This window comes from Cebus imitator, unplaced genomic scaffold (assembly GCF_001604975.1).
Source record: "Cebus imitator isolate Cc_AM_T3 unplaced genomic scaffold, Cebus_imitator-1.0 Scaffold400, whole genome shotgun sequence".
In the NCBI taxonomy this organism is placed as follows: Eukaryota; Metazoa; Chordata; class Mammalia; order Primates; family Cebidae; genus Cebus; species Cebus imitator.
This window is the reverse complement of record NW_016107715.1, coordinates 285,673-312,687: the sequence shown is the minus strand read 5'-3', so window position 1 is coordinate 312,687 and position 27,015 is coordinate 285,673. Positions and strand designations below refer to the sequence as shown.

The 27,015-nt window shown below is 33.7% G+C and overlaps 1 protein-coding gene across 1 annotated transcript in view; it reads left to right on the top strand.

The window, feature by feature from the left end:
• TRDN (triadin) overlaps positions 1-27,015 on the top strand; it is a 310,496-nt gene that overhangs the window by 217,317 nt on the left and 66,164 nt on the right. Inside the window, exon 25 of the mRNA XM_037731458.1 lies at positions 8,868-8,906. Coding sequence (XP_037587386.1) covers positions 8,868-8,906 — 39 coding nt within the window. The remainder of the gene's footprint in view (positions 1-8,867; positions 8,907-27,015) is intronic.

Sequence of the window (27,015 nt, the reverse complement as noted above, 5' to 3'; positions counted from 1 at the left end):
CTCATGTCATTGTCATTCTCTAAGAAATATTAGAACTTGCAGTAAAATATTTTCACAGTCTGATAGTGGGTCTAGAATATTTGGTTCAGTAATAAACATTAGTATTTTAATTTTTCTGTACTTTTTCTGATTTTTTTGGTGCCTATTCTCTAATATAATTTCTTAACATGATTTAATTCTGCTCTGAAGTATTTTTCAGGAGAAATATTACAACTATCATGCTAACAGTGAAGAAATTGATGCCCAAAGATTAAATGATCATTTAAGATTTTTATGCTGGATTAGCTACCTAGCATCAGACTTAATAACCACCAAAAATAACCTTACTTTTCTTTTTTCAGTACTAGTATATATTAGCAAAAGTTATCCTAACACGTAGTCAAAATTTTTGTTAGAAATGGAGGAAGGTTACAGATAATCTGTTGTTAAAAAAAAAAAAAAAAATGACCAGCCAGGATTCTAAAGAATGAAATGTTAAAAGATGCCTTTAAAATCCATGATTACTCATTTTCTAAAGAACTGTTAAAGTGAAAGTTGGACCCATAACAGTAGTACTTTCACTTTAAGCAGCAATTTACAGCCTAACACAGTTGTTTGTCCACCGTGTCAAAATGCTAAGTTGATAGGATGGAAAGAGGTTATGTATTACAGTATTTTAAAAAGTAGTTGAGGGGGCCAGGATTTTCTCAGCAAGCATTGGCTTAACAGAAGTATTACATCCAAGTACTCTGAATTTTTATTTTCTTCATCCAAAATGTTAATATACAACAACAATATGTATACAGCTGTATGTATATGAAATACACGTGCAAGTCTAAGTGGAGTGCTCCAACATTTCTTCCTTGGTATTTTTTAAATGTAAGCCCTCATTAAAAAGGCAAAATAGAATGAAAGAATGGGTCACTATCACACTGTAAGCCCTCTTATCATATTTTATGCATATGTTATAATATCTTCTCTCCTTGAAGGGAAATCATTTTCTTTCTTTCTTTTTTTTTTTTTTTTTTTTTTTTNTCTTTAAGAAATGAGGTCTTGCTATGTGGCCCAGGCTGGCCTCAAACTCTTGGTCTCAGGAGATCCTCCTGCTTCAGCCTCCTGGGTACCTGGAATTGTAAGCATGTACCTTTCTGTCCATTAACATCTTAAAAAATATATTATTTCTACTGTGAGGTCATCTATTATTTTTACACTTTTGAACAAAATACAAGATGACTCATACTAAACCTATGACTTTTTATCTACTTAGTTGATTATTCTCACTTCAAATTCAAGAAAATCAATACTGGTACTCAGAAAAATAAGCAAGAGTCTAGTAACTTCCCCTCAATAAAGTAAAACCAAGGAATGCCTGCTTATTTACCTTGATAAGCGGCTTTTGCAGAACTTCCTGAACTCATTGAGTAGTTTAAAGTCAGCAGGCTCATTACCTGAAATATTTCCAACCAGCTGTCTGCCATCTTCAAATAACATCACAGGGCTTGGTTCTGACTATTTTTTGCAGGACCTACAAATGTGTGCAGCCACCTCCAATTATATCTTGCCCATTTAAATGCACACTCTTCACATTGGGAAGCTTTAGGAAAGAAAAGAGTAATGAAGCACATATAAGTAAGCATAAAAGAAAGAACAGATAAAAGCAAAATGACACTATCAGAAGTGTGGTACATTGCATTTAGCATATACAAAGGACAAAAGACCATGAAAATGAAATGATGACAGAATAAGGCAGGGACAATGTATGCGTTTATTCTGTGCTGCAAAGAGAGAATGCCCTATGGCCCATTTTATGTTTTTAATGTCCACTCAGCAAAGCTTTTCTGTGAGCATCAAACTCCTATGGGAATTTTGCCAAGGAAGAATTGCAGAATCAGGACTTAGGCATAAAGCATTGAGTCATGAACTAAGCGCCTGCATTACAAGCTGGAGCCAGTTTAGAACTATAGCTACAGAAACTTATCAAGCGTAATTGTTTTTGTTTTGCTTCCATTGTTGACCTAATGGATCTGAGAGGTGTGTGAGAGAGACAGAAACAGATACAGAAAGACAGAGAACATGTGTGTGTAGAGTTGTACTTGTGTGTGTGCCTATGTGTTATGGAAAAAGCCCTGATGTCAGTAGTTTGAGGCTCTAGCTTCCTGAAATAACTAGCGATAAACAAATTAGTTCATGTAGCCACTCTGAATAGTTTTACCAGACTGAGACAAATTAAATATAAATATCTGAAGATAATGTGCACCAGGGTTTAATGTCTGGTGAATCCGTTCTAATGTGCTTTTCCACACATATAAGGGTTTTAGATAGTGAGACAGGGATTCTGCTTTATATTTTTGGATTAAACACTCTAAAAATGAGGCTAGCATTTTGATTTCCCTGTCATTTTGAAGCAGTATTTTAATTTAAATTTTGTTATGTATCCATAAGAATGTTTTAGTGTTCACATAATGTTCTGTGGATATTCTAGGCAGTGAGGCTTCAAAGATAAAAAGACAGATTCCCTGCCCTCAAAGATCTCACAAGACAGTGACAAGAGCTGGGACAGAGGAAGAGCAAAGTGTTTGCCAATGCTCCCTTCAATAAGGCAGACCAAATTTTAATCCAATCAGTGGATATCTATTATTTCAATATTAGTACTTGAATGTTCAGGAAATATTTGGTAAATTATTCAGACTAGCCACAAATTCCTGGTATAATTATAATATTCCCATTTCAAAAGGTAAAAAACATGAGAATTTGGAGAGTTTCAGAGACCACACATTAGATCATTTGGTTAATAAAGGAAATTAATTTCAAACTGAGGAACTGTTTGATTGGTTAGCTTTTGCCTGTTTGTTTTTCTTCAACTGCAGTGGCAAAAATTATCTCTGCAACTCCTTGACCAGGATGAGGTTGAACTATCACTTAAGAATATCATCACCTTGCTGCTTTATTATGCATGGAAGGATTCTTCAATTCATGAGCAAAGATGATACTAATTTAGAAAAATAATCAGGGAAAATGGGAGCATAGAGAATGCAAAGTGTCAAGACCATATGGACGTGGCTAAATAAGAGAAAGGAAAATGTTAAACAGTTAGAAGAATATTGAAGTAAAGAAATATACAGCCATATAAGATGAAAAGCTATGTAGTCGCAGATGTCAGGTGTTGGTTTGCCATGTGACTTCACCCAAAGTTAGAACATTTTCTTCTTTTGACAATCTATGAAATGAAGAAGTTCAAAATCAAACTCAAAGGCAGTCAGATCTTATCTTTTTCAACAGTTATATTTATCTGGACCACAAAGCAATGTGTCTGCAGCAGAAGAAATCAAATACCACCTAGTATAGCAGACTGAATCTTTGCAAAATAAGCATTCCTCTTAAGACTTATTTAGCAAGGCTTATCCAATATCTGAAATATTGAAGTCAAGCTATTTAGAGTGACAATATTGCCATGTTCCATGCAATAATTTCTCATACAGAAAACAGAATGTGGAAGTGTGAGAGTGTGTGTTTGTGTGTGTGCATGCACACACACTGCATCCCATTTGCTCTAAGATAATAGTTAGGACCACAATAAAGTTGTGAAACTGTGTGTCTGTGTGTGTGTAGTAGTAATAGCAAGTAGCAATAGTAGTAGCAGGCTTTCATCCAAGTCCAAATATTCAAGAAATTCTGAATTTAAAAAGTCCAAATGATGGACAAGCCATGGGTTTGGAATAAATGTATGAATGTTGCTTATAACAAATAAAATGTTTTTATTTTAAAATACACATTGTATTTAAAATTGTGTTAGAAAAGTGTGAGAAAAGTAGTTTAAAATATCAATGAAATGACTGACATCCACCATTTGCTTTGTACCTGGCACCATTCTAAGTGCTTCATGTTTAATTTTCATAGCAATCCTGTTTTCATTAATGTGAAAATTGAAGCACTGAGAGTTACTTGCCCAGGTCACACAGTTGCCTGATGCGGATCCAGAACTAGTGTCTGGCAGCCTGATTTCAGACCTACGTCCATTGCCACCATGTTTTCCAGACCCCCTCATACTAAAACTCACCTATGGTTGACCAGTGATAACACTGCTAATGTTCCTTTACATATTTTACAGGAGTAAGTTTTATGACTTGCTTTGAAATATAACATCTTCCCATGTCATTAAATATTGAATACTACTCCAGGAGCATGTGAGATGGTTACTCATTTTCTATTAATGCTCAGACTGCTTAGTTTTACCAGCTCAATGTAGAAAACTGCATAATTTGATTCATGATTTAAAGGCTGGTTTGGAAAAATAGAAACCTCTGTGACTTTATTGTGTATGTTAATTATAATATTAATTAACTTTAATTATAATATTAATTATCTACTCAAGCTACTACTAGTAGCTTGAGTAGATAATACAACATAGATAATACAGATAGACTACTTATAAGATGTAGAATGTGATGTGCTATATAGTTTTTATGTATTAAATGCTTAACAGCTTTTAATTCTATCTGTAGCAACTGTAGTGACAGAAGTGTGTTTAAGTGCTTAAAACCTTGAAATTGGGAGAAAAAAACAGAATTTGAATCCCAGTTTTGTCATTTACTTGGGAGTATATAAACGTACTATTAAGTCTCAGTATTGTTATCTGTAAGTTAAGTCTAACAATAACATTTACCACATTGGCGTGGTGTGTAAGGATTATGTAATTTGTCCTTTTTTAAACAAATATTTGCTGATCTCTCTTCTGTGCGAAGAACAGTCTAAGCACTCCCATGTATTAGGAAAAATAAAAATTCAACCCAGGACTCATGAAGTTTATATGCTATTAGGGTTAGAGAGCTAATAAACAAATGAATATTTAATATTATATAAATAAAATATATATATAACATATATTATATTAAGTATATTATATATGTTATAATCTATATGTAACATAGATAACAAATTAAATATATTATATATGTTATCTATATATTATATGTTGTATATATCTATCTATATAATTATAGATATATGTTATCTATATTATATATGATATCTATATATATAGATAGATATATGATATCTATCTATATAGATAGATAGATATCATATATAATATATATAGATAACATATATAATATACTTAACTTAGAGAGAGACTACCATATGGCAAATGCAAAGTGTCATTGGTTGGTTGCAAAATAATAATTATTATTATTTTATTGCACATGTAAGATATCTATGTGCTAAAGAAGCAACTGTGATACAAAATAAAGTGAGAAAAAATTAATATTTAGATTTTTCTCTTCAAAGTATTTAAAATAGAGGCATTCTGAAAAGAATGCGGATTCTTGGGATTTATATATTGAATAAATTTCTTTCTTTTCCTTTTATGAAGACAAAGCAGACTCCTAAACAGGGTTTGTCCTTCTGACTTAAGCACTGGCATGCTGAAATTTTGGTCTGCTTGTTCCACTTGAAAACACTGTTGATGACATTGAAAAATCATTAATGAAGCTCCCTTCCCCAGGCCCATCAGCTATTTACATTTCACAAATGAAATCAACAGCCTGAAAAAGTCAGTGCTGCACAGGAAATGGCAGGCTGTTTGCCTCAACAAGAGCATGGCGACTTCTTGGTCCCATATTTTTGCAGTGCCTGTATGTGTAACCCAAAACGAAGGGCTCCAGTGGTAAATGTTTATAGAAATTAGATATTTTATTATACAACAATAGGTAGTGGTAGAAAAAATTAAACAGTAAAAACGGAATGAAAAATAAATACTCACCTTCCATCTCTCTGATCTCCCAGTCCCAATGGCCCCTATTAACAACTGTCCTTTGTTTCCTGAAGCATTTCATTATAACTTTTTATTAAACTTTATATATGGAGAAAGTTTATATATATATCCACACATATGTAAATATATATATAGTAGTTTTCATATGACTTGAAACAAATCCTAGTTAGAAACTGCAGTCTCATATGGCTCAAAACATAAACACTTTATTGTCAGTAGAAATACCCTCTACAAAATGAGGGCACTGAGTTCTTAAAAACCAAGTAGCCTAATAAAAGAGCTGCTCAACTTAGAAAATCTGTTGCCAATTTCTTACATATCAATTCCTGCCTTGAATATTCAAGGGTAAAATCCCAATTCTGTTTAAAAAAAAAAGAAAATTACTTTGAAAGATCATGCAATTTGAGTTTATGAGCATAATTTAAAAATAGCTAAGCTCTTTATGTATATCACTGCTAACTCTCACATCAATTTTATAGCATTATTTTCTCCATTTAAGCAATGACAGAATAAAGACTTGAGGTTTTAAATAACGCCCAAGTTCACAAAACTTAGGAAATGGGCTTGCTTTTAAAGCCAGATTATACAACCTAAAAACATACTCTTCATATGCCAGAAGAACTTGTCCTGAGGTCATCTTTAGCATTACTGTTCACATAACACTAAAAAGCCAGTAGTTCTAGTAAGAGGGTTCACAGCCACACGTTAGATAGTACATGTTCATAAAGGTGCTTATAAAGTTCTGTGTACAGGCTAGAAGTTGGTTCTGGTTGTATTGTACCCATAACTGATAAAAATATTCTCCGCAAGTTTTATTTTTTTTTCCAAATGATCGTTTGACAAATATTAAGGCTGAGAAGATTTCATTTCAAGATTATAGTAACAATGTGATTGACAGGGTGAGAACTGTGTGTTGGGTGGGAAGCAAGGATGTTTAAAATAGATACCTATTCTTGATGAGCAAAATGCTAATGTGTCATAGGAAGAAAAGATTTAAATTTCTGGGGATTTGTTTCTAAGAAATTCAATATTCAAATCGGCCACACTTCAAAAACAAAACCAAGAAGGTGACCAAGATCATACTATCTAGACCTTGGGATATGACCCCACGTGAAGGGGAATAGGCTGGGAAAATGGAATCTTAGTTCTGCCACCTGGCAGCTGGATGAGCTTCTGCAAACTAATTTCTGTAAGCTTCAGTCACTTCATCTACCAAATGAGGATTAAAACAGCATGTACTTCGTAGAATAATGGAATAATGCAAGTTAGCCATTGACCAGCACTTGAGCCATAATAAGTACTCCAGAAAAAATAATTCTCATTACTAGAATTGTGCTAATTTGCTTGAAAGTTTAAACTATACTGTTGATCTAGCATAGACTCAATAAAGACAAAATTATTAGAGAAAAAATGTTGTTTCCTTTCTAATGAAGCCAAAAACTCATCAGAACTCACCACCAAAAAGAATTGTGTTATTGTAGACTAAGTAATTACATAAGAATGAACTTTAGACTAAACTGGTTGGAACAAAACATAGCATCAGGAAACCCAATAATTGAAGGTATCATTCAATTGTTAATTGAAGGTATCATTCAATTATTGGAGGCCATATTTGCTATCATTGGACACATAAATATATCACTTATATATTTTTTAAAAGATTCTAAAACAAAATATAAATGCAACAGCCATATGACAATGAATTTTTATCTCTAGTTCTAGAGGCATAAGATGAATCAATTTCTTTTAGGATTATAGATACACAAGAGGGAGCCTTTGGTCTTTCTATATACTCCATTTATTTCACTCATCCATTCCTTCAACAACATTTATTGATCATATGCCCCATATCAGATATTTCATCCGGTGCTGATATTTGAGTTATAAACAAAGCACAGTTCTTACCTTAATGGAGCTTGAAATCTAAAGAGTGGTTACAGACAATAACAAAAGTTCCTAAAATACTGTGGCTCACAGAAAACGTTAAAATAGGGTACATCTACCAAGTTAAGCGAATGGATCAAAAAGGGAGAAAATATGTGCCAAAGAGTGTCAGAGTGCATGAATAGCGCTGATACTACTTTTTACAGGAAGTAGGATGTAAACGGCTATGACATTCTTTATTATACAAAATTCTGCAGTTAAATTCGTTTTTTACATTATAACTACAGAAAATGAGACACTGCTAGGCTAAAACCCAAATAAAGATAGTAGCATTATCCCTTATACATAATTTATGCTCAGTAGATATTCCAACTATGAGCTCAGTTTTTCTTCTGCTGTTTGAAGGGGGGAAAACTATAATGTACCAGAACTATTCCGTTAATCACAGGAAAATTCTATGCCAAGAGTAGGGAACTATAAAGCCTAGGCAAACTTGGTTAAATAAAAGTATAGACTGGCCACATAAGAATATAGTCAACTATCTTATTTGTTAGGGTGGTGCTGTAAATAGTATTTGAATAGTTTAAAAAAGCTGTGAATTTATTCTATACTGGTATTTTTAGAATGCAGAATTTCTAGACAAAAGACATTGTCCCAGGGCAATAAGAGAACAAGATACTTTATTTCACTGATTGTTTATATATTAAATTTAAGTAAAATTAATTCAGTTTATAAAATTAATAATTATAGAAATACAGAACAATAATTATATAATTTTGAAATTATTAAATTAACCACCAGGTGGAGCCCCATGAATTAAATTTCTGGTAGTCAAAAACAGAAAATTGCTTAAATTGGTCAGATTAGGAAAATTTTTAACATTTTTCTTCTGAACAATTTTTATTAATTTTTTTAATTTATAATATTTAGATAACTCATAAATTATAAACCTGGTTTTTATTAAAGAGCAGAGCCAAATTACTTGATTAGCATGAAACTTTTTGCAAACTGGATTTTAAAATTAAAGTATTTTTGCTTACATTACTTTAGTTAATTTACTAAAGATACATATTCCATTAATAGTTTGATAACAGTATGTAACTATAATTAAAATTGAGAACAGACAAGTAAAATTAGTAAAGCCAACTTATTAATCCACATTGTACTATTTTTCAAATCTTAATATTTTTCCATTTTGTTTGTACTTGTTTATGTGTATGTTTTACCACAGAACCTGAAACTAAAAAAGATGAAAAGATGTCCAAAGCAGGTAAGGGATGTTTTGTAAGATTTACATACAAGGAGATGTTCTGTTAAGTTGGAACAAAGCTAGTTTTACAGTTTTAAAATCACAGCTGGATAAAACCTTTAGACATCCAAAACATTTAAAAAATACTGATGCTACCTGCCATATATTTTATAAGTAATAAGCAATAAAATTAAATGTATGCTAAAGTTATCAAAAATTCCTTGCTTTCTGATAGCAGATTTTGGGTAAGTTTATCAAAGCACTAGAACCATTAGCACATACTGCCCTTTGTTTATTTACTGGGCAATTGAACACTGTGGGCATATGAAATGCTCAGAGGGTAACTTAAATGTCAGAAGCTCTGGACAGAGTGTAACAAATGCCTAAAACTTAGTATTATCATGGAATGAGTTTTATAAACTTACATTTATCTACTTTCAACCATTTTTGATCTCCAGAAAAGGAGTTCCACGTGGTTCAACCTAACAGATTCCACACTTTTCTTTCCCACTATTAAATATGCAAATATTGTATGGAGAAGTAATCTATCGCCCTATTGGTCACTAATTTGAAAATTGAAATACTTTTAAAATAGACATTCTGAAAGCAGGTTTTGCAAGGGAAGAAGTCAAGAGGTTAGCTGGGCACTCAAGGCAAGTGATGAAAGTTGAGTGGTTAAATATTATAAAATAGGGGAAAATGTAGAAAAGAAAGACAATAAATATTAAGGAAAATTTCAATTACAGTCTATCTATGGCTAATCCTAATTCACGTATTTTATATCTATATAAGGAAATTTATGTTTTTATGTCTTATCTATGTAAAAGAAAGTTTTATATATATATATTATGTACATACATATATTTCTCTGTATAGCAGAAGTGATACCACATAAAAGCAGACATTCATGTTGTTAGTCTAAAAATATTTGCATATACTCATTTGTACAAATATTAATCTGTATTTAAGCAATTATTTTCATTAACCCTTTAATGTATATTTTAAATATTAAAGTCACTTCTCTTAAGAGTACTACTATCAGATCAGAATAAATTGTTTAAGTTATTTTCTTATTTTTAGGTGAATGAGCCTGCCCATTTCAAGTAATTTTATATGATTTTAAAACATGCATTCTTTGGAAGATCAATGAAAGGTTGAACAATTTTAAACTGCAGAAAAACAGCATAATAGAGAGAAAATGATATGTTGAGTATTTACATCAAAAGTTACAAGTGAACTTTAGATATACCTGCAGAAAGGAAAAACTGCATACAAAAAAATGCCTTATTATTGTTAGCACATTTACTGGAGTAGTGAAAGCTCACTAATCAGATAAAAGGTGCATTAGTTGCCCTTTTCTACTTACATAACATTGTATTTTATGCTTTATTTTACAGATGAAATAGAAAAAGTGAGATATGCACTAATAATTTTCTATTAGTTTACATTAAGTATTTATGTCTATGTTATTATTACTTAAATTTTATTTTAAGTTCAGGGGTACATGTGCAGGATGTGCAGGTTTGTTATGCAGGCAAAGCTGTGTCATGGTGTAACCGGGTCTTTTTCTTGGGTGCTGGTGAGGCAATGCTCCCCTAAAAGAATGCTGTGGGTTCTTGGCCTCCAATCTCTTAAGGAATAAGCGGTGGGACAGCTGCAGGTGTGCTGTATGCTTGTAAAAGTAAATATTGGACCCAAGAAGTGTTGCAGAAAAGTGATTTTATTGAGTTAGAGAAACAGAAGGAAAGGAGAAGAAGAGAAAGATTTCCAAGAGTGTGGAAGGGGATTCCAGAGGGGAAATCGAGAGGGGAAAGGGAGTTCCCACCATGTGGGAGGGGATTCCAGAAAGCTGGAAATTCGGTGTGGGTGAAGAAGCAGGAAAATTTATCCTGGAAGAAATTCCCACCTTCCCAAGTTCCTCTGGCCAATGAAAGGAGTTCCTTAGAACTTCCACTGGAATGATTGACTTTTAGTTTCTTCATGCGCCTGTGAAATTCAAACATAAACCGTTAAATCTCCCAGATGGAGAGAGATGGGGAGGGGGGCATAGCACTGGGGAATTCTTGCCCTTAAAACTATGACCACTCATAGACCCTGAAAGAGAACACAGTCACTCAATGGGGGTTTGTTGTACCAATTATTTTATCACCCAGGTGTTAAGCCTAGTATCCATTAGTTATTTTTTCTGATCCTTTCCCTCCTCCTACCCTCCATCCTCCAATTGGCCCCAGTGTGTGCTGTTCCACTTTATGTGTTCATAAGTTCCCATCATCTAGCTGCCACTTATAAGTAAGAACATGTGGAATTTGGCTTTCTGTTCTTGCACTAGTTTCCTAAGGATAATGGTCCCCAGCTTCATTCATGTCACTGCAAAGGACATGATCTTGTTCTTTTTCATGGCTGCATAGTATTCAATGGTGTATATGTACCACATTTTATTTATCCATTCTATCATTGATGGCATTTGGATTGATTCTATGTTTTTGCTATTGTTGATAGTGATGCAATGAACATATGTGTGCATGTGTCTTTATAATAAAAGGATTTATATTCCTTTGGTAGAAACCCAGCAATAGGATTGCTGTGTTAAATGGTACACCACATTGGTCACTGATGAATTGCCACACTGTTTTCCACAATGGTTGAACTAATTTACACTTTCACCAACAGTGTGTACGTGTTCCTTTTTCTCTACAACCTCACCAGCAACTGTTATTTTTTTACTTTAATGGTAGCCATTCTGGCCGATGTGAGATGATACTTCACTGTGGTTTTGATTTGCATTTCTCTAATAATCGGTAATATTAAGCCTTTTTCATACACTTGTTGGCTGCATGTATGTCTGCTTTTGAAAAGTGTCTGTTCATTTCCTTTGCCCACTTTTTAATTAGGTTTTTTTTTCTTGTAAATTTGTTTAAGTTCCTTACAGATTAGTCCTGTGTCAGACACATAGTTTGCAAAAATTTTCTTCCATTCTGTAGGTTGTCTGTTTACTCTGTTAGTTTCTTTTGCCATGCAGAAGCTCTTTGGTTTAATCCCATTTGTCAATTTTTGCTTTTGTTGTGATTGCTTTTGGTGTCATCCTTATAAAATCTTTGCCAGTGTCTATGTCCTGAACTGCATTGTCTCGGTCTTTTTCCAGGCTTTTTATATTTTTAAGTTTTACATTTAAGTATTTATCTTGAGTTAATTTTTATATATGTAGGGGTCCAGTTTCAATTTTCTGCATATGGTTAACCAGTTATCCTAGCATCATTTATTGAATAAAGAATCCTGTCAGTTTTGTCAAAGATCAGATAGTTGTAAGTGTGTGGTCTTATTTCTGGGTTCTCTATTCTGTTCTTTTGGTCTATGTGTCTATTTTTGTACCATGTTGTTTTGGTTACTGTAGCCCTAGAGCATAGTTTGAAGTCAGGTAACATGCCTCCAGCTTTGTTCTTTTTGCTTAGGATTGCCTTGGCTATTTAGACTCTTTTTTGGTTCCATACGAATTTTAAAATAGTTTTTCCAATTCTGTGAAGAATGTCAATGGTAGTTTAATGGGAATAAAAATACCTGGGATGGAATTCCCAGGGGGAAAGGCAAGCTGCTATATTTGCTGTTTGGGTGACTCAGCTGTGTCAGCCTGTAGGCTTTGGAGAGCCCAAGCCAACCTGGGCAGAAGTGGTACTCCAGCATGGCACAGCTGCTCTACAAAAGTGTAGCTACACTGCTTCATTAAGCAGGTCCCCGATCCTGTTCCTCCTGATTGGGTGAGACCTCCCAACCGGGGCCTAAAGCCGCCGCCTACAGGTGTGTTGGGACCAGCACCAGGTCGATACCACTCTTGGACACAGCTCGCAGAGGAAGGGACAGTCTGCCATCTTTGCTGTTTTGCAGCCTTCACTGGTGATACCTTAAGGCACTGGAAAATTTGACGTGACTAGGGATTGGAGCAGACACCGAGAAAACACAGAAGCCCTATGGAAGGGAGGCCAGACTGTTTAAAGAAAAACACAAACAAACAAACAAAAATCTCCATTCAAAGGGCAGCAACCTCAAAGATTGAAGTTGGATAAGCCCACAAAGATGAGAAAGAATCAGTGCAAGAATGCTAAAAACTCAAAAAACCAGAGTACCATCCTCCCTTAAAATGACCACATCACCTCTCCAGCAAGGAGCAGGTTCTCACAAAACTTTATGTCATCACAATAGTAGCAAGAAAGGCTACAAAATCACTATAGTAGTACAGTATGTACTACAGTTAATTTTATACAGTTATCATTTAATACTGAATCTTTATATTTGCTTACATTTCTCTTGTCTTTACCTTGTATGATGTGAATGTTTATAGTAGAAGTTTAGATAAATATTATCTTTTTATAAATGATTTGCATATTTGTGTATTTTATGGTAACATGACAAAACAGACTAGTACCAACATATATTTTATGCAGTTATGACATACCTCTTTATTTTTTTGATATTTTTATACAATGCAGTTCATGTGTGTTTTTTCAAATTGTTACACACCTCCCCCAAAATTCCTGATGTATTTATTGAAATAAAAATCTATTTATAAGTGAAAGTGCCCAGTTCAAATCTGTTTTATTCAAGAGTCAACTGTATAAGAGCAGCTGAGACAAGGAGATTACTATAAAGTATGATGGAAATAGTGTTGGCCTTATACTAAAGATCCATGTATTTGAGTCCCTTTGCCCCTTGTTTAGGGGTGTAACTTTACTTAGATTACTTAATGTTTCCGAACATTAATTTGCTTATCTGTTGAGTGAAGCTTATCATACCTATCTCACAGGTTTGATGCATGAAACAGAAGTGATGCTTTCTACTTGGTTCATTTTCAGTATGATAGCTATGATTGAGTGCTAGGCCAGAGACAGGAGTAAGCACAGCACTGGTGAGGAGAGGACTAAGGAAATTCCAGGGGTCACATGGCTAGCAGAAGATGGCAAAGCTGCAGTAGCAGGATACAGCCATGTGAAGGTAGCTCTTTAAATAAAGGAGTGGGGGCTTAGAAGACTAAAGTGACATTTTAATTCTTGAGGCCATAATTGAGAAGAAGGTAGAATTGTTAGTCTTATATTGACATACAGAGTGAAATTCTAAGAAAAAAATCAGGAGTTTGAACCAGAATCCTTTTATAACAATCTAGGTATTATAAAATAAAAGTAGGAGCAGCATAAAGGTGGCATAAAGAGAAAGCAATGACCTTGCGATATTTACATTAAATTAATTAACGTTGATTACTTTCAAAATTATTTAGAGCCATGACTAATATTTAGTAAATTATTTTTTAAGTTTTAAAAAAATCACTCAACTTTGAAACCTGTTGAAAACTACTAATGACATTTTGTTACATATTCCTTGAAGCCTGTGAGTACATATGCTTTAAAACGGCGATCATGCTCTCTGTACTGTGTTATAATGACTTTTGTAATCATCAAACTGTTTCACAGGAAAATAATAGATGTTGATGACATTAGTTCTGTATAACTACAAAGTCGGAAGCATGAGAGGATGGAGAAGGTGATTAACTAGAAGTTGCAAAGGGAATTCAAGCGGGGTGGATGCTTATGGAGTGTCTACACAGAGATATTCTATAGACACTTGTAGGTTGGGAACATTTTGTATTCATGAGGTGGAGAGGTTTAGAGTAGAAAACAAAGGAAAAAAGGATTCTTCGAAGCTGAGAAAAAGAAATACTTATACATTGTTGATGGGAATGTAAATTAACTTAGCCACGGTGTAAAGTAGTTTAGAGATTTCTCAAAGAACTTGAAACAGAACTACTGTTCAACCCAGCAATTGCATTACTGGGTATTTATCCGAAAGAAAACAAATCATTTTACCAAAAAAACACATGCACTCATATGTTCATTACAGCACTCTTCACAATAGCAAAGACATGGAATCAATCTAGGTGCCCGCCCATGTTGGATTGGATGAAGAAAACGTGGTACATCTACATGATGAAATACTATGCAGCCATAAAATGAATAAAATCATGTCTTTATAGCAACATTGATGCAGCTAAGTGAATCAGTGCAGGAACAGAAAAGCAAATATGCAAGTTCTCAGTTATAAGTGGGAGCAAAACAGATACTCATGGACTTAAAGATGGCGGAAATAGACAGTTGGGACTACTAGAGAGGGGAGAGAGAGAGGGAATAAAGGATTGAAAAACTGACTATTGGGTGCTGTGCTCACTATCTCGGTGATGGGATCATTGGTTCCCCAAACCTCAGTATCACACGATATACCCAGGTAATAACCCTGCACATGTACCCTTTAAACCTAAAATAAATGCTGAAATTCTTTTTTAAATTGAGCATAAGAAAAAAGGAAAGAACTGAGAACAACTTAAAAAATCAAAAGAACTAGTGAAGAGAAGTAAAGTATTACCAGAAACATCAGACAATGCAGTGTGCCAGCCTCTCAAAGTAGAGACACTTTCAGGAAAACGTGAGAATGTCCGGGGCCAGTATCAATGTCTCAGAAAGGTCATGAGGGTATGACGAGTGAGACAAAGTCACTACATATGACAAAAAACCCTGCCATCCTGTGAACATTTGAAGAGTGTTTTTAGTAGAGTGGTGGAAGCAGAAATTAGTTTATAGGAATTAAGAAGATAATGTATCAATCATAAGTGAAGAAAATGCATAAGCTATTTTTGTGAAGATGTGAAAGGGAGGCCAAAAGTGATATTCTTGTATGCAGAATCAAAGAAATGTTTTTTACTGTCTTCATGTTTATGATAGGATGAAGTAGTCCATGAACAGGACGAGCAAGAAACCAACAGAGAGACATGAATTAAGAAAGAACTGTCCCAGATATAAGAAGTGTTGGAATACATACTCTAGGTGGAGGAAATTTTTTTAATTAAGAGGAAGAAAAAGTTTCCCCAGAATTTTCTGGGAATAATGGAAAGATAAGTTAAATTAAAGCTCAGTATTTTTGCAGAATTACTGCTTGGTAATCTTTTCTTCTAAATCCTCTCCCGTGAAGGTGACCAATAACATATTTGTTGCCAAATTCAGGGGATGGTTTTCTTGCTTATTATGACCCTTTGGCAGTGTTAAACAATGTTTAGCACCTCTTTTATATCTCAGAAAAAAAAATTCTTTCTTTGACAAAGCTAAACCATTTAATTCACATCTGTTAAATATAAAACAACAAAATACGACTATGCTTTTAAGTACTGGAGCAACAGTATAACAATTATTTATTTTTAGGATAGCATATTATTAGACACTAAATTTCTTTTTTTCTTTACCCCTTTATAAAAATGATGGCAAGCATGACATGCATTTGAAGTAAAAATAAAAACATAAAGATAAATTTATAAATGTCATGTTTTGTTTGAGAAAAAAGAATTGCAATTCATGGCATACATGCAGACAGGGTGGTATTTGATATGTCCAAAGAACAAAGACAAGATTAAAGGATTTATTCAAAAAGGAGAAATTTAATATATTGCTCTTTGAGAAAGTTTATTGGCACTAGTGAAGGTTTGGGGAGCTGGCAAGCTTCAATTAGTGAGTTGCAGAGGTGAACAAAATTAGTCCTAGAGTTGCAGCGGGTTATCACAGAAGCTATAGATAAAACTGGTGTCAGGTTACAACAAGCAATTCCAGCAGTCAATTATGTGCAGAGAATTACATTCTTGGAACCCTGTTTTGTGCCGTGTTTTCTCTCCCTGGCTTTTCTAGACTTTGTTTTACTTCAGTATGGCAAGAATGACCCAATTCAGACTGTCAGCTTTCACATTTCCTCTCTTTTGATCAACATCCTTATCTGAAAGCATCACTGATCAGTCATTTTGCAGTTAGGCTTAATTGTCCCTTGGTGCCCGGATGAACCTGTCCCACTTGTCTCTGCCCCATGTCTGGGGAAAGTTTGGGGTATTCAGAGACTCAGGCCACATTTAAGTAACCAATGGGCCAAAAGGAAAAATGTTCTCAGGGCAGATTTGGCTGGAGTCCAGCATCAAATTCCATTTTATCTGTCCCTAGGCAGGCATCAGCAATCATCTAGAGGTATTGAACTAATATCCTGTTGGAAGAGTTGGATTTACAAAGATTAGACTGGCAATAGGAACAAAGCTTAAAAATTGTCATACAAAAAACAGTCAGTAAAAGTATAATAAATCCAGTTTGAATAATAGTTTGAAGCCTTAAACCTAATTTTGAGGGTAAACAACAAAAAACATATCTAAAATTCTAGAAATACTCGGGTGAGACTTCTTGTAGCCACAGATTAGAGTAGTTTATGACTGGATTGAATTAAAACAGAGAATATCAACTTTACAAAGAGGACTGTCAGTACAATTTGAACAAAAGTTTTTGTAGCGATATCATCAGAGCTGGTCATAATATGGATTAAAAGGATTTCTTAGGTCAAGATATGTTGTTACCAACAGAAGCTATTGACTGAAATTTTAATTACGCCATTATCCAGTCAAACAAAAAAGGCAGTCTTGAGGGGTGCAAGAGTCTCATAATAAATAATATGGAATCTTGTTCCAACATCTCAAAGAGAAAGTTTTTCATGTGGAAAACAGCAACTTTTTGCCCTAGCTTGTAGCTTGAATGTCTTTGGTTATGGCATCAGGTAGTTTTGAGAACTTTCTGTGTTTCATATAACAGACCTGAGAATTGTTCTTTAAAAGCTTGTCTAGCATTACCTTCTAGGGCTTTAAGAACAAAGCAGCTCTCATTTTACCACTTTTATGGAAGAAAGTTAAATTGGAGGACCCTAGAACAATTTAAGGCCTAGTCTAGCTTATAGATATCTAACAAAAACTCAAAAATGATTTATAGAGTTCCAATCTAATAACAGGTGTATTATTGCTTTTCTTTGTCAACATATTTTTCATTGATCATATAGAAACACCAGATTTTAAAAAACTCTTGAAGCTAGGAAGCCAAACCAAGGCAGATTTTAGAGTTTACTAATTGTCTTAAGGTTCCTGGGCCTGCCAAGAAGTGACAGTTTTTATTTACTTATTGTAAGAATCAGAACTCTTGAAGTCAAGAATTTTATGCATATGTTAAAATGTGACATTTTAATCAAAGCCTTGGCACCTTGGTAATATAAGCAATGTTTTCAACTGTGTTTTGCTATAAAGAGAGAGCAGATTTTATTTACTTTTGTAAATAACCATATTGCCATAAAAATGTTTGCAAATAGTTTTCAAAGTTTTGGAGAAATTAAATAAGAAGAAAAATGTTTTTATCTTTGTTTATATAACTATATTTTACCAAACTGATTAAGAGAGACTTTTTTGAAATCTGGAAAACAAAGCCTTTAACTAAAGACCCCATAACATTTTAAATAAAAGTCATAAAAACATTATCTTTGCCAATTATTTAATCTTATATAATCAGCTTATTTTCAGCTTGATCTCCATTAGGTGTTTCATGGATCCATCAGTTTCTTTATGGACAATTTTATTTGGTCTATTGCTCTTAAAATTGTTAGAAACCTGTGTTTAATGCTGTGCACCTAAAATATACAGTTTTTTGCCAGAGTCAGCAGCTGCCTCCATAAGCCAGCAATGCTCTCATTTATTTAGTACAGATTTAATGATAAGGCCTAGAGCAAACACAATTTGTGGGTAATAAACATTGTCAACCTCCCAAGTAGAGAGCAGTCCTGCACTTTAATGATCAAAGGTTGGTTTTAGAGCAACATGAATAAACAAGCTAGTTAGATAAACTCCTTTACATTTCCTTGTTATCTGCTCTTTGCTATTTGCTCAAGGTAAGAGAATTAGGCTGCCTTTAGCTATAACCCTTTCTCAAAGTTTTGCAAAACCTTCCGGCTTTCCATGAAAATTTGAGTCTTTCCTATAATTTTTCCCACCACCCTAACCAATCTCCTACAAATATGTTTATAAAGGAAGACTTGCATAGGTAATATACAATAATTTATCTTACTTTTATATTAAGAAAATTAATATTCATATACAAAATTTTAAGTTCTGTAACTGCATTTCTAACTGCCTAATCAACTTATTTATATGGTTATTTTGTCTGCATCACACTTTCCTTAAAACTGAACTCAACATTTCTTCCATTGTCTTTTTCTTTTGTTCCCTATCTCATGGAAGTCATGACTTGCCATTCAGCTACATTGGCTTAAAGTTCTGAGTCATTTACACCTCTTCTTTCTGTTTCAGAACCCAGCATTCAATTAGGCTCCAAGTTATGTGTCTCCCAAATTTATTCTCTCCAGTTTTTTTTCTTCTGATTAAAACCATTTTTTCTGATCATTATTATCTCTTTCCTGAATAAATATACAAACTTATTAACTTATTATCTTGTTTCCATTGTCTCTTTAAAGGTCCACCACAAGCCTATAATAATTGTCTTTACAAAATGGATATCTGTAGGGAACAGTGCTAGGTTTCTGTCATTTATTGTCATTATATTATACTGCCCTCAACATATTTATTTCCATAGTTTCTGTTTGTCTAATTCACCACAACTATCACCGGCAGCCCACTTAGACATTTAAAAACCATTACTAGTTCTGTGAATTTTTGTCTTCTCAATGTCTTTTGAATCTTTCCCTTTCACTCAAATTCACAATAAAAACATTTTATTTATTCATCTCATCTCCAATCTCAACAAACTTTCCCACCTGCCTGTGATTCTCTAGCCATATACCAGGAGTCCTTTATCTTTGTCTGTTTGTACATGTTTTCTTCTAGTGTATCATATGGTATTCATGTTGTTTGTTGTATAGATTTCTTCTAACCTTGTGTCTTAGCTTTTGTATTATGTCTTCTGTGAGTTATGTCTTTAATATCTAAGGCAGAAAACATCTCTCAAAAGCCACTATAGCCATAGCAGGTCCAACAGCTTATCTTTATGGAAAGGAAACCATTAGTTAATAAGTTTTTAAAAATCTGTTTTTGACATGTTACTTAGTTTTTATGGTATATACCACATGAAGAGGCAGTTTTCTGTATGTAAAAGACAAATGAAGGCAGAATGGAATAGAGGGAGGAGCTCTAAGACAATTGATATGGAGTGGTTTACATCATAATTTAACTTCTAAGTCTCAGCTTCTTTAAAGTGGAGTTACTGACAGTATATTCCATGCCAATCTATCAAGTTTATTGTGAGAATTTAGTGATGTGATGAATATCTAAATGTGACATAATGAAAATGCCTAAAAGAACTATGAACATATATAAATAAAATATATCAAAAAAGTAAGTGAAAAATGTAAAAGGTTATAATCCATACAGTTACTATTTAAAGTGTGCTCCACAGAAAAACATCAGCATCACCTGACTGCTTGTTTGAAATATAGATTCTTAGGGCCTTTCAAGAACTGCTGAATATGAACCTACATTTTAACAAGATTTTTAAGTCATTCATATGCATACTAAAATTTGAGATGTCTTGTGCAAAAATTTATAGACATCAGTACTGCCCTCATCTCCCAGAAAGAAAAACATCAAGCTTCTCTCTTGCTACAAACTTGGCTAATTTAAAATGGACATCTTTGGTCCTATTTTTGTTGACTTTTCAGTGTTTTACTCACTTATTCCATTATCCCTATCTGTTAAAAGACCATGCACCATGATACTGTATGACTGCTTGCTTAGTAACAGTGAAGTCCTCGCCCTTCCTGAGCACTGGTTGGCATCATTCACCTACTCACTTGATGGGTGATTTCTGGGCTTTGGTCATCTTTAAAATGACTGATGAACACAACTGCTTCTTTTTTCTGGCACTGCATATTGCAAAGGATCATGGGCTTACCTGTGTGTTTATTTGAGATTAAGAAATAAGTAAACCCATATTTAGCTAGAGGAACATGTATATTAAGGGTAAACTGTCTTTATATTTTACCAATTGGCTAAAAATTTTACATAATGGGAGAATTACTTAGTCAAAGAAAAAACAGTATGCATTGATACTTATCAGTCACCAGAGTATCATTGGCTCATATCACTTAAGAAACTTCTAATTGATTACTCTGCTTAGTTTATATCTGTCATTAGTATAATAAATATAATATCTATTTAGAACTTACCATAGTGACCCTAAAATATATATATATGTATAATATAGAGAATTATATAGATATACATATTATATATATATAATAATTAATTTTTTATCATGTATTAAGCTTTGCTAGCCTTTAAGTTTGTATAGGTGAACAACTTAAACTCTCAAGAAATGTATCAATGCAAAGATCATTAAACAGTTAATATCTGTGATGACTGATAATAAATACTACATAAATATACAGGCAGACCACCATATGAATTTTTTATTTATGAGTTGGCAAGTGAGTCAGCATTTTCATCATTAACAAAATGGTTTATTGAATAACCACCAAAGTTTCTATAGGCAAATTTGTATATATATATGTGTGTATATATATACTGGGGGGTTGGTTTATTACAAGAAAACTTACAATAAATTGAGAAAATTGTAATGATTTTAACCATGTTAGTTCAAGGAAATTTATTGAGTGCTTACTAAGCCAGATCCTGGAAAATTTTAAAATCACTAATATTGGCGGAGCAATCAATCAATTAAGAGGATTTATTCACATACATGTATAATTGATTTTATAATGTAAATGCATAAATTGACAGTTAGGTTTCATTATTTTGCCCAAGTTACAGGCAGGGAAGTGGACTCACAAAGTTCAATCGAATACCCAGATTACAAAGTTGATAAATGACCTGGCTTCTTTCAACTTATCAATGACCTTACTCACATGGCCAACTTGATTTCAAGGATGTGAGAGAAAGATTTGCAAGGTCACAGATAGTTATCTTTTACTTCAACTTAACTTTTAAAGTAGTGCATATTCCTCTTGTTAACATATCCTCCATATTATTTCGCTACAAAAGATAGAACTTAAAAATACCACTACAATTCTATTCTAAATATAAACAGAGATGAATTGAACAGGGGGAAAGGGCAAAAATACGGAACATGGGCTATTTTGAATTGAAAATCAAAAGTAAATCTTAAATAACAGATATAGATGATATCAGGAAAATAGACTCCATATTCCTTAGAGCAGAAATTTTTGTTGGTTCATTTCAGATATTTCCTGTGCTGGGAACAGTTCCTGGCACATAGTAAGAGCCCAATTAATGCCTTTGAATGATCAAGTGCAATGAAATATGTAAGTTATATAGTAAGATGCACCTGGAAACCTGTTTCTTAATCCATTAAGTGGGAAAACTGACTTTGTGAAGATTACTGTAAATGGTAAGATATATCTTTTAAAATGCTTAGAATGGTTCTGAACAGAAAATAAACATCTAATATTTTAGATCTATATTATACTAATAAATACAAGGGCAACAACTTTCTAGAATTAAATGTTGCTACATTTTTCAAAATCTGAATAGGACACAATTATTGGCCATAGCTTATGAAACTGAAATCAATTTTTGTTTCATGTGACTTGAGTGTTATAGTCTTGAATCTTCTTCTGATTGAATTTATCTTCAGGAGGTTAGAAGAACTATTTCTTAGCTAATTCAGTCAATCAAGTATAGTCTCCTTTATAGCTTCTGAACCAGTCTATAACAAATACAATTTTTCTCAGCTGATTTAAAACTCAGAGAAATTCATTCTCTGTGGATCCTCAGGAAATATACACATCCTCTGTTTTAAGAGAAAAAAGACAGAACGACAATAATTTTGTTAAAATTACTAAAGATTACTTATGCATATACTATAAACAAAGTATTATTGGCCACTATTCAGGTAGTTCATCTTGTTATTCTTCAATTGTCTGTACTTTAGATGCCTCCAAAAGCCATAATTTGTAATTTTCAAGATTTCTTCCCACTGATTTTCTCGCCTATGTACTTCAAGGGAATTTAAAAATAATGCTCTGTTCTTTTCTTTTAAAAATAAATTGCCGAAAATCTTCCTTCCCAATTTCAATCCAAACTAAACTCTAATTCAGGAAGGTGGTAGTAATGAGATTTAAACCGACTCTTTCAGAGTGGTAAAAGCCATACACTAGAGAAGTCTTTATTACCATATAGGAAGCAGATGCTGTGGTTCTTTTCAACTAAAAGAAAAACTTGGAAGCTTTTAAGACATTTGATTTTTAAGACAGCTGATTGTTAACTCTATTAGAAAGGATTCTGTTTCTAGGCTAATTTGTAAATTTCTCTGATAGAATGTTCAGAAATTTAAAAGAAACAAGTTTTCTCCATGTGGATATATTGCTTAGTTTGTATCTTCTTTGCTATTCTAAAATAGTTTCATTAATTATTTGAACCTATTCTCAATCTCCTTTATTCATTATCTCTTGTAACCATGGTTATATACTATTTTTAATGCTCAATATGTGATCTAGTTTTTAAAACAATGCTCTTAGCTCAATTTTTCTATTTTTTAATTTAATGGATTAATATAAAATTTATGTATGGAATATTTTCTCAAGTCTGTGATGAAGTATTTCACATTGGTAAGATAATTAAAAGAGGCTTGATATTTAATAATTGAATCATATTTCAGAGGAAAGTGTTTCAGATGCCTCTTGTGGGCAAGTATATGATATCTTCCTTTTTCTTTTACTTGCTGCTCAAATTTGATAGTCAATAACCCAAAACATCATAAGAAAGAAAAATAGGAGTATTTGAATGTAGTGGACAAGTAAAGACATAATAACTACTCATCTCTTCTATTCTAATTTCCTTCGTTTCAGAACAAAATATTCTCAAACCCAGGTGCTGATACTGATGAGACAAACAGCAAACATGAGAGAAATACTGGTTCCTTTAAGGGCCATTCTTGACTACTTTAGCCATGTCCATCAAGATTCAGACATTTTACTGTGCTCTCTTTCTTACAAATCCTCCATCCCCTTCTCATGCCCTAACCAATGTCCTGACATTCCAAACAAGAATAGAATTTCAGATCTTATATCATAGCAGAAGCCCATTTCATATTGTCTCATTTTTTCCCTCAAGACCCACTTAAAGGATCAGGGCATGATGCAGAGGTGATTAGGGTGACAGAGTTTAGTAAATCTTAACAATTAAAATATGCTGTGCCCGAGGGTACTAATCAATAGAAAATTATTTCCAACGCATTTTCTATTCCAGACCAAAAATATCCATAGTTGCACCTAAACATGGCATAATTTTCTCCTTTTATTAGGAGAAGTAATTATAACCAACATTCATGAGAAATCTCATATGTAAACTTATACATGTTTTGTTTTCACATATCCCAAAGGAAGATGACCATGATATAATTTTGAAAAATCTCCTATGCAGAGAAAAAAATTTAATATTTCCTTTAATGGTATGTTTCAGTAAAAGGCTGCAGAGTAATTCTCTTTTTTGCATCTCTTTCCCCAATAATTTTAGCATCATCTTTGATGAATTGTCAGCAGAGGTGTTTTTAGACTGTAAATTTCTCAGTAAATAAATTCTCCATTTTATATGGTGTTTTCTCTTGTTTATCAAAGGCAATTATGGTTTATTATGTGTGACAATGCACAAGTGAAAAGAATACAAAGATGATCGCTGCAGTCTCCTGCCTAGTGAATTTCATAATCTATTTGGGAGAGACAAATGAGTAAATGGTTACGAATTATTGCAATTACAATGTAAAGGGATGGTGACTTACATGAGATGCTGAGATTTCAAATAATCTTTAGTCCATTGTAGAAGAAGATCAGGAAAGGCTTCCAGAGAGAGATGAAGAGTGAGCTAGTCTTTTTTTTTTTTTAATGTATTTATTATACTTTAAGTTCTGGGGTACATGTGCAGATTGTGCAGGTTTGTTACATAGGCATACATGTGCCATGGTGGTGGTTTGCTGCATCCATTGCCCTGTCTTCTACATTAGGTATTTCTCCGAATGCTCTCTCTCCCCAATTCCCCCCCCCCCTGCTATTTCTTCCCTAGCCCCCCATCCCCCCAGGCCCCAGTGTGTGATGTTCCCTTCCCTGTGTCCATGTGTTCTCATTGTTCAACACCCACTTATGAGTGAGAACATGCAGTAGCTAGTCTTAATAAATTGGCATGATATGGTGAAAAGTGGCAAAAAGGAGAAAGAACATGAGAATAGGGAAAATATTATATTTGAGGCTATAATGAAGGCAGAAATGGAGGAAGAAATAAGTAAGTGAGGTCATACTCAAGATATCTCTATAAAACAGAATCAACAGAACTCTGTGGACAACAGAGATGGCTAGTACCTACTCTCTATCTCTCAATCCCCTGTTTTTCTTTCTTTCTTTGAGACAGAGTCTCACTCTGTCACCAGGCTGGAGTACAGTGGCATGATCTTGGCTCACTTCAACCTCCACCTCCTGGGTTCAAGAGATTCCCCTGCCTCAGCCTCCTGAGTAGCTGGGACTACAAAAATGCAACACCATGCCCAGCTAACTTTTGTATTTTTAGTAGAGATGAGGTTCTACCATGTTGGCCAGGATGGTCTCAATCTCTTGACCTTGTGATCTACCCACTTTGGCCTCTCAAAGTGCTGGGATCACAGGCATGAGCCACTACACCCAACCTCTTTCTTTTAACTAACCATGTTTGTGTACTATTTGTTATTCTCAATATGTTATCTGGTTTTTCAAAAATGCTCTTAGCTCAGATTTGTTTTTCTGTTTTTCAATTTCATGGATTAATATGATGTTTACGTATAAAAATATTTCTCAAGCCTGTGATGAAGTTATTCACATCTGTGAGCATGGAGAGGAATCTTAGAAGACTTCTAACCTTCTGGTTGGAAGAGTAGGTGAAGTATCTATCATTTGCTAATATAGAAAACATGTTTGGATGAGGAAATAGTATATCATGAGTTCAATTTTGGATTTAAGTTTGAATTTCCTGAGGTATATCCACTTTGTTTCAGAAGGTTAGCTATGTGATTCAGCAGTGGAAAAGGTCCATTTATCCATTGATATTCTATTCGAGGAATATCAAGGAATTTGTGATATTTGGAATGGATATCATGGCCTTTTCATGGGCTTTGAAGGAAATATACCTGGCATGACATTTCAACCAAATCTTTTCTCGGGCTATGATCAGAATTAAACTCATCCATAAGAATTCAGTTTCAATTGATAGGAAAGCATGATTGGCAAAAATTTCTTGGGAGACTGAAGTGCTTAGCACATACTAAATGTTTACTAAATGAATGACTGGATAATTAAATAATCATTGTATAATGTCAATATTATATCAAGATCCACATTTAAAAAAACATTTGAAGTAATGTTTCTGATTAATCACATCTATTTTTCTATTGGTTCTCTACTAATTTCCTCTAATCTTTCATGCTTAATCATGATGCAAACAAAAATTTGCTGCTAAACAATCTCTTAAAGATCACTTTAGTCACCTTATAATATCAAGAGGCAGGGCCCAAGGGATTTCTCACTACTCATTTGAGGCAAAATATAAGATAACTATCTGAGAGCTGGTACCATTCCTTCTGAAACTATTCCAAACAATACAAAAAGAGGGATTTCTTCCCAAATCATTTTATGAGACCAACAACATTCAACTTGGCCATTGACACTGCCTCTGGCACACCATGACAAAAGGGTTAACACAAACCAAAAATTAAGATCCATAGGCCAAAGGGAGTGGAGTTAGGCAGGTACCCAGCAGCCCCCAAAACCCTACTAAGTAATTTGAGTCAAAAACTAAAAGCCAAAATGAGATTACACATTGCAGATAACCAACAGCATATAATTAAGCTATATTTGGAGAAAAAACTGCTTCCACAGACCTCTAGGACAAAACACTGAAGCATCAGACCACAACAGCAGTCAAAATCAGAGGAGAAAAATTAACAGGAGCTGACAAAAATGCTGAAGGAGAGAGTTACGTGAATCTGGGTAGCTTTCAAAAAATATATTACAGAATTAAAAATACCTAAACAGTTCTCCTTGAAGAGGTCCTTTACATTCCTTGTTAGTTGTATTCCTAGGTATTTTATTTTCTTTGTGGCAATTGTGAATGGAAGTTTGTTCTTGATTTGGCTCTCTTTAAGTCCGTTATTTGTGTACAGGAATGCATGTGATTTTAGCACATTGATTTTGTATCCTGAGACTTTGCTGAACTTGCTTATCAGTTTCAGGAGGTTTGGGGCTGAGA